Below are 9,635 nucleotides of genomic sequence, written 5' to 3'. Positions count from 1 at the left end.
AGAGGACTTTTAAAAATTTCTCCAGTCATCGATGTGTACTGAACTCCAACCTCTTCAAATGAATGACATTCAGCAATGTACTGTGCCAACTAGACTGCTACCAAGGGCTTAAATATATTGGGGTGTGTGATGTGAACTGCACAGCACACCCAAATTTTTTGAGGCCCTTAGGGAGTTTCATGATGATGCTGTTATTTGGGTTTTAGGAGCATTAGCAACTAAGGCCATATTGCTCCGGGGATATGCAGTGGTCATTCCCTGACCTTTCCGCATATTCCGTATTTGGTGGTCACGGGCTTGAACCCCGGTCTAATCAAGAAGCGTGTGCTACGCACTACCGCTCCAGCCCACCTGGCTACAGAGGTGCCGAGTTTCATGAAAAACAGGAGAATTTTCATTATTTCTCATTCCACTGGTTTGGCCTACTAACAAATATCACTCGTGTGGAATTCATTAAGGATGGAGACCTAACTTTTTAACAGCCCTTTGTGTACTTCAATAAGACTTGCGCATTTTCAGATTTTTTTTGGCAATGGCAATAAATGTTGATTAACATCAAGTTTTTCTTCAACTTAACAATGGATGGTGTCTAGTTCTTTTTTTTTTTTGGCACAAACACTACCCGTTTCACAAAAATGGATTACCACCAAAATTTTGAAATTTCTGATTTATTTGGTACCAGTGAGTCAGGATGTTTTTTTACGTTACCTTTTTCTGTATATGTTAGCCAACATGAACAAACAGTACGGATGAGTTTGTGTAAATGTAACCTTACAACTAATATTCTGTTATGTGCAGAGGTATGCAGTGTTGACAATGATATGGTTACCAGAATAAAATTTCAAAGATAGCAATTATATATGAAAATTTATGACTATACAGTAGACTTGATTTTCTGGGATAGATGGTAAAAAAAAAAAAATTTCCGGAAAATTGATTTAATACAAAATACAAAAATATTTTGTATTAATACAAAATGGTTAATACAAAAATACTGTACATGTATCGAAAAATGTTCAGCAACCTATGTAAAAGTATGGCGATAGACAAAAAAAACTTACCACACACTACTCGCATGTCCAATGCGACGCTTCCCTTTATTTTTTACAATTTCGCATAAGGTTTGGTCACTAACATTATAATGGTTCATTAGAGATTTAACGGATGCACTGTTTTCAAACTTTTGAATTTCAAGTTTTTGTTTAATTGAAAACACAACTCTTGCGTTTGCCCATCATTTTTGTGATTTCTAAACACAAAAAAAAAAAAAAAAAAAAAAAAAATAGTTGCTATAACATGCATAATGAAACAAAATTTGTCCTTTTGCGGTGTTACGGAACATACAATCGAAGACGCGCTTAAAACAAACTAAATATTTGGTCTTTTTTTTATTTTTATTTTTGAGTGGCTGGTGTGAAGGCAGCGGAGGTTGTAAGGTAATAGGCACACTTGACGACTAATCCAATGACAACTTATAACGCCACTTATTTATGACTTGCAAAATCTGTTTATACCTTTATATTTATTACTTGGATTTTATGATTTCCTTTTTTTTTTTTTTTTTTTTTTAATTTGGAGTCTTCAAGTGTCCCGGTTAATCCGATCCCTGTAAATCAAGAGTCTGCTGTATTATAAATTTCATGAAAATTTGACATACACACGCACACAGGAAACAAATTTCAGCTTTATTTATTTAATTAGTTAGTTTTGCATTTTCATCAGCACAATGCATCAGAAAATTAACAGATTACAACTCTACCATCGTTTCAAGTAAAAAAGTTAGTACTTATCAATCTGTCACTTAAAATTTAAATACAGATTCCAGTTTAACATGAAATTACAGGCAGAGTTCTTGCTTTGATGGAAGTGGAGAAAAATATGAGTTTACTTTATCTTCTGTAACAGCATTTAAATCAGATGGTTTCCATTGTGGCACGTTGCTCTTGTCAATGACCACTAGTAAAACAAAATATGCAAATTTTATTTTATTACTTAGCAATTCAGCTCTCATTTTTTGACACAATTTAATACAAAGCAAGTTTTTAGTTAAACATGTAAATTCTAGAAAACAGAAGTTCCCGGCCCTTTCAATATAGCAAGTGGCAAATTATCTTTACAAGATAAGTGTTTCTCGATCAGATGGTCTTGATCATGTGGGCTGTGAAGAAATTTTGAGGTGGGATCTGAAAAGCTTTAAGATTACTTAAAAATAATTTTTTGTTTATGCAGACTGAATTATTATTATTTTTGGCTGATGCAGAATAAGTTTGCTTCCTTGTATCACGTGGCCTAATTAATAGGAAAAGGCTGAGAGACATTAGAATATCAAGAACAAAAAAAAAAAGGAAGTCAAATTTATTAAAAAATATACATAATTTGTATGTAAAAAAATATACTTTAACACATCTGAAAAAAAATTTTCAATGGGAATTAAAATGTTTTAGTGTCAATTAGGCCTGAGGATTGTATTAATTATACTGACAGAAATTTAAGAACAGATAATTGGACAAATTTTATAATACTAATGTTGGCTCTGACATGAATGATTTGAATTTTCTTATTTTTAACATGTTAACTGCTGCAACATTAAAAATTGACATGGTATCACCAACTTTTTTTTTTGCTTAACTTGTGTATGGGGCATTATTGAAGGGGAAAAAAAAAACACACCTGCAATTCTGGTAACATAATGTGATAATATTCAAGCTTCCCAGGCCACCCAAGTGAAATGTTTTATTTGATGTTCTGTGATAGAAAAAACCAAAACACTAGTAATATAAATTTTGAAAAATTCTATTATCCATGTCTTTTTTTTTTTTTTTTTTCTTGTCAATTTCAGATGTTATGTTTTATTAGATATGCATTGCTTATTTCTCAGAACTGCACACAGTTTCCCCACTAAAATATTACTAAGGAAACATTAAAGAGCAGCCCCCAGACTGCTTGAAACATCTGTATAATACAATGAGAAGCACCTGACATCTTTTTTTTTTTTTTTTTTTATGTGAACCCCAAACACGAGAGGTATTAGAACCTATAGTACTTAGTACCGTGCTTGGGTTGGAGGTTGAGAAGATGAAAGAAGATATTTGTTGACATTGGACTTGAACTTCTGTAAATTGTAATTTTCAGGAAATACATATGAAGGAAGGTTGTTCCAGAAAACGGCAGTTGAATGAATAAATGAAGATGAAAAGTTGGTTCTGTGGGTTTGAAGTTGGACAGTGAATGGATGTTGGCTGGTGGCGGCACGTGTTCGAACTGTTTTGAAGAAGGGGCATGCAGCAGAAACAGTACGTCTATGAGAAAGCGAGTGGAGAGACTCTGTTAGAGATGAATCATTAATTAACCTAACTGCCCTCTTCTGAATGGAATCAAGAAGCCTGAGAGAGGTTTTGGGGGCACCACCCCAGATGTGGGAACAATATTCCATGGCTGGGTGGATTTGCGATTTATACAGAGTGAGCAGCTGTTTGGAAGAAAAGTAACGCAGAGAGCAAAAGAGAAAACCAAGTTTTTTAGATGCAGAGGAAGCAAAATTTGTAATGTGCTTGTGCCAAGAGAGATTAGAAGTTAGGGTAATCCCCAAAAGAAATATATCATTTTGCCTAGAAATCGGAGTGTCACTAAAGATAAGCATAGGAGCAGAAGAATCCTTTTTGCAAGATATAAGACAAGACTGAGTTTTAGAAGGGTTGAAATCAACTAAGTTGTCTTTGCACCACTGGATTACCTGAAGATCGGCATTTAAAGAATTGATAGCAGATTTTCGAGAAGTTGAAGCTGATTGAGCAGGACAAGGTTTCTCAAAATGGAAAGTGGAATACAATGTGCTATCATCGGCAAAACTATGGATTGGATTTCCAGTCAATGGAAGAAGGTCATTAATATACAAGAGGAAAAGAGTGGGGGGAAAGAACTGAACCTTGGGGGACACTGGCATTAGTGGAGAAGTTAGATGACAGAGAGCCATCTACCATCACCCTCAGTGAGCGATCAGAGAGAAAACTGGATAACCAATTACTAAAAACAGTTGGGCAAACCATAAGATGGAAGCTTGTTTAGAAGACCTTTATGCCAAACACAATCAAAAGCCTTTCAGATGTCAAGAGCAACTCCTTGTGTTTCACTGAACCTTTCCATTGAATTAGTCCATAAATGGGTAACATCAGTCAGAATATCCCCAGTGGATCGACACTGACAGAATCCATACTGGCGATCGTTGATCAGACGGAAGGTTTCTACGTAGTTTAAGAGTTGGCGGTTAATTGATTTCTCCATTACTTTAGAAAGAGTAGAAGTAATTGCAATGGGACGATAATTGGATGGGAGGGATTTGTCACCCTTTTTTTGGAACTGGCTGGATATGAGCAAATTTCCAAGCAGAAGGAAAAACACCTTTGTAATAAGAAAGTGAAAAAAGGTGGCAAAGAATAGGAGTAAGTTCAGGAGCACAGGTTTTGAGAACAAGCGGAGAAATATCATCAGGACCTGGAGCTTTCTTAGCATCAAGATTCATCAAAATCCTTCTGATATCCTTTTGATGGAAGACCACAGGAGGCATTGAATGGAGGGTGTTGGGAATGGTGGGAGGTGTTTTACCAAGATCATTAATACATGAGCTGGAAGAAAAATGGGATGCTAGCAGGTCAGCTTTATCCTTGGCTGAAGTGACAACAGAACCATCTGGTTTGGACAGAGGTGGGAGCAGAGATGGGCAAAAGTTGTGGCCAATAGCTTTGGTAAGAGACCAGAATGCTCGGCTACCATTAGAACAAGAAGCAAGTTTTTTACTCTTAGCCTGTTCAAACTCTAGTTTGGACTGATTAATAACTGCTTTACAATTGTTGCGAGCTTTGGTGTAGGCAGAAAATGAAACTGAAGAATTAGAAACAAGCCAATTACGATATGCAACATTCTTCTCTTGAATAGCCTTAGCACATTTATTGGAAAACCAAGGTTTAGATAAAGGATGAGATTTTAAAGTGGAGTGTGGGATAAAGGATTCCATTCCTGCAAGAATAATTTCACTGACACGATCTGAGCAAACGTTGACATCAAAAGTTTTGAAACAGTAATCTGACCAAGGAAAAGAAGAAAAGAAGTCTCGCACGTCATCCCATTTTGCATTTTTGTAATGTCAAACAACACAAGGTTGGGAATAGCCATGAGATAAAGGTTCCACTGGAGAAGAGACAATCACCAAGTTGTGATCTGAAGTGCCTAAAGGACCTCTCACTTCGACCGTGCACTTAGAAGGGTTGTTTGTGAGAAAAAGACAAGAGTATTGGCTGTATGATTAGGATTGTCCGGTATTCTTGTAAGTAAATGAACAATCTGTGCTAGTCATTAGTAATTGCAAAAGCCTCAGTATCTCGACCTGCTGGGTCGGTGTGACTAGAAAACAGAAGCCAGCTGGAGTTGTGAACATTAAAATCACCAAGGAAAATTACCTCACTGTTAGGAAAGTTGGACTGGAGAAAGTCAAGTTGCAAAGAGAGGAAGTTAAATAGCTCCAAGTGATTAGTGGAGTTGGGAGAACGGTAGAGACAACAGATGAATTTGACACGAGGTAGAGAGATCTTAAGCCAGAGAAGATCAAAGAGATTCCAAATTGCCAAGTCTCTGACGGGGAATATCAGAACGGACATATGCACAAGTACCACCTTTGAGGCGAAATGAATCATAAAGCAAATAATTTGGGCATCTGAGATGAGCAGTAGTTGAATCAACCGATAACTGAGATTCTGTCAGAAAAGTACATGGGGTTTGGCAGCCTGCGAGTGGAAATGGACATTGTTGAGATTAGAATTGAGACCATGTATATTTGTGAAATGAATTAGGAAGTGCTTGGGAGGTTTAGATCTTTTCGCAGATAAGCTTGCTCTATTAGTTTGACAATTCATGGTGTATTCAATAGTAAGAAAAAGTGGGTGGGACATGCTGTATGAAGTAATGAAATTTTTGGATATGGCGTACACGTGGTAAGAATATACCCAGATCCTTGACATAACGTGGCCTCGACAATGCTCCCCGCATGCACACTACTCAGACTCCATCCAGTCACTATCTGGCAGAATAGAGGTAGCAACATTATAAACTAGCTGATCCGGAAGCCTCCTAGAGAGTTACCAATAGGTTCGGTCCGGTGTACTTACTAGCAGCCGGCCTGCGAACACCGTTTTAGAGCTGTACCCTCGAAATGTAAGGAATATTGGATCTCGCCACAATGTTCATCATAACCTCAAAAGTCATCAATCATACTGCATGATGGAAGAGATAGGGAAGGGTTGACTGGAACTTAGCTCTAGAGACTAAACATGGGTTCCACCACTTCAAGCCTCAAATAAGCAAAGTGGTAGTATTTCACCGGTTGATGAGAGTCATCTACCACCTAGTACTGCCCGGTAACATAGAGGGGCGGCGTTCCTCCATGCGGTGTGGGCGCCACACCTCGACCCCTGCTTACGTTGGTTCACACCTGGGTGGTCACCCACCATGTACTTGAGCATGGAGGTTATACCCAGGATTACTAACAGTCCCACCATCGTGAAGGTGCAAGCAGAGGATTTGGCTGTCACAGACCGTCCGGACATCGCTGAAATTGGGCCCACTCGACTTGAGTGTCACCCGAATATCAGTTCCATCAGCGTTTTAAACTCCCAAGTAGCAAGTACAGCTTGTTTGGCATATCTGAGAGAATGTCTATGACAACCTCAAGGACCTCAGGATCTTGTTTAGTTCAGACAAATCCAGTGTGCGAGCTGATGGGTGGGTCTCAGGGCATGTCAAGCTGCAAAGGGTGAGATCTGACTTCGGGTTTCATGTCAGTGTTAAACAGAATATATAGAGGAATATTAGGCATTCTTCTAAAACTCACTGCCTTTTAATTCAAATGGCTGAATAAATCGACGGAATAAAATGATTTTATCATCAATAAGGAAAGTGTTCCCTGTGAGTGATTTTTTTTTTTTTCAACTTCCTAAGTACAGGCAGGCCTCGCTTAACGCGAGTTCGATTAACACGGTTTTCAGTTACCACGACTGGAAAAAAATGATACCAATTTTTACTTTACGCGATTCAAATTTCCAGTTAACGCGATCTTTTATTTCTGATAGTTGAAAAAGATTTGAATCGCGCACTAAATGTCTGACTGCCAATAAACAAGCGTTTGTCCGCTTCCCGCCTCAGTGTCTTCCATCAACTAAGTAGACGTGTTACTTGTTTGTCTCCACCTAATAAAGTCACGTGCAGACGTATTTAAAAATTCTAATTTTCTACCCCTGTTAATTATGGATAAAAGAAAGAGTGAAAAACAACGTGATTGTAATAAAAAAAAACGAAAAGTTATTACTTTAGCTGATAAACTTGAAGTTATTAAAAAACATGAACGTGGTGCAAACCATGCGAAAATCGTAAGAGATCTAGGATACAGTGAGTCTACCGTACAAACTATCTTGAGCCGTAAGAACGAATATAAAGAGAAAGGTAAAGTTTCATCATCTTCTTTTGTCTTACAAAATACCAGAAACAGAACTCTAATAATGATTGAAATGGAAAGTCTTTTATCAATTTGGATAGAAGATTGCAATCAAAAAAGAATTCCATTATCTAAGGACAATATTCAGAGCAAAGCTATTAACCTTTTTACTAAGCTCAAAGAAACAAAATATCGAGGGGAGACTGAAATGTTTGTTGCTAGTTCAGGGTGGTTTGGACGTTTCAAAAATCGAGCACGACTGCATAATGTAATGTTAAAGTAACAGGGGAAGCTGCTAGTGCTGATGAAGATGCTGCAGCCAAATTTCCTGCAGAATTGCAAAAAATCATTCAGGATGCTGAATACGACGATCGGCAAATATTTAATGTAGACGAAACGGGCGTATTTTGGAAACGGATGCCAACTAAAACTTATTTGGCTGCAAATGAAGCATCACAACCTGGGTATAAAGTCTCAAAAGATCGACTAACACTTTTATTAGGAGGTAACGCTGAAGGTGATTTTAAATTGAAACCCATGCTTGTGTACCGTGCACAAAATCCTAGGGCTTTAAAAGGATACAGCCATCGCACTCTTCCAGTCATTTTTCGTTCAAATAAAAAAGCATGGATGACCAAAGCCCTATTTGAAGACTGGTTTACGTCTTATTTCTGTCCAACAGTTGAAGCCTATTGCAAGAAAAATAATCTTACTTTTAAAGCTCTGTTGCTTTTAGATAATGCACCTGGACATCCTTCTGCACTTGGTGACTTAAATGAAAATGTGAAAGTTGTTTTTTTACCGGCGAATACGACTTCGTTATTGCAACCCATGGACCAGGGGACGATTGCAACTTTCAAGGCTTACTATCTCCGCAGAACCTTTGCACAGGCACTTGAAGCTATAACAGGAGATAATGCAATTTCTGTACCAGAATTTTGGAAAAAATATAACATACGATTGGCCACTGAAAACATTCATGCAGCATGGGAAGAAGTGACAGCCAGCAATATGAGAGCAGTTTGGAAGCATCTTTTACCCCGCGCAAACGATTTTACTTGCTTCAAAGATGCAGTTCAAAAAGTTATTGAAGACATAACTAATATTGGTAATGAACTTGGCTTCAAAGGCTTGGATGCGGCTAACGTTCGAGAATCACTGAATTCGCATTTAGAACAGCTAAGTGACAATAATCTCCTTCAAATAGAGCAACAGCGTGCGCACGAAGAAGCTGAAGAAAAAGAGTGTGAGCCAGATGAAAATGTTACCTCAAAGGAGATAACGGTAAAAGAACTAGGCGAAATCTTTCGTATCGCAGAGAACCTTAAACAAAAGGTAATGGATGTTGATCCTAACATCGAAAGAAGCATGTTATTTCGCCAGGGCCTAGAGAAGCTTGTTGTCGGCTATCGGAAATTGTATGATGAAAAAACGAAAGCCAAAACTGTTCAAACGACTGTGTTCAAATATTTCTGTAGCAAATAGTTAGTTTCTCCATTATATATTTTGAACAATAAACATTTAATTCTATAATTTTTATTATCTTTTACATGGCATGCGGTTAAAAAGTTATTTAAAAGGTATTATTTAAAAGTTATTTAAAATTCTTTATGGACATTCCAGAAGATCAAGTACCAATTATAATTTTTCCTATTGGTTATGATATTCGATTAACGCGTTTCCGTTTTGCGCGATGCGCTCGCGGGACGAATTAATCGCGTTAATCGAGGCCCGCTTGTACACTCTTTTATTACTTAAACAATCCGATTTTCATGTATCATTTAATTTTTTGATAAGTAATAAAGTGTAAATTTGTGCTTGATATATCTTTACTTTTATAGCCTTTGGATAAGTTTCCTCCTATTTTTGCTAATTAGAATTGCTGTTTAATAGAATTAAAATTCAATTCACAAACGTGATCACCATGACCGGCGTACTACATATTGTATAGTGAACGGTACTTTGGTATGGTGAGTCTATTGAAACGTGATTTGATCATACAGAAAATCAATTGTAAAGGGGGGGGGTCCATTGTATTTTCAACTATTCACATGAAACTTCGCATAATTGGGGCAGCCACTTAATCGGGCCAAAATGCACTAGTCCCGATGTGTCTCAAATAACTGGAATCGTCTGTATTTCACTTTTTTTTTTT

The 9,635-nt window shown here is 37.4% G+C and overlaps 1 protein-coding gene across 1 annotated transcript in view; it reads right to left on the bottom strand.

The window, feature by feature from the left end:
• Window positions 1-1,666: 1,666 nt before the first annotated feature.
• The window catches only part of Hibch (3-hydroxyisobutyryl-CoA hydrolase), a 366,114-nt gene continuing 358,145 nt past the window's right edge, over window positions 1,667-9,635 (bottom strand). The window contains exon 12 of the mRNA XM_090380451.1: window positions 1,667-1,956. Within this exon, the coding sequence (XP_090236577.1) occupies window positions 1,838-1,956 (119 nt within the window). The 3' untranslated portion in view covers window positions 1,667-1,837. The remainder of the gene's footprint in view (window positions 1,957-9,635) is intronic.

Source organism: Mastigoproctus giganteus, chromosome 1 (genome assembly GCF_048544385.1).
Source record: "Mastigoproctus giganteus isolate SK-2022 chromosome 1, ASM4854438v1, whole genome shotgun sequence".
Taxonomy (NCBI): Eukaryota; Metazoa; Arthropoda; class Arachnida; order Uropygi; family Thelyphonidae; genus Mastigoproctus; species Mastigoproctus giganteus.
Note: the sequence above shows the minus strand (reverse complement) of the source record. Positions and strands in the feature narration are given on the sequence as shown.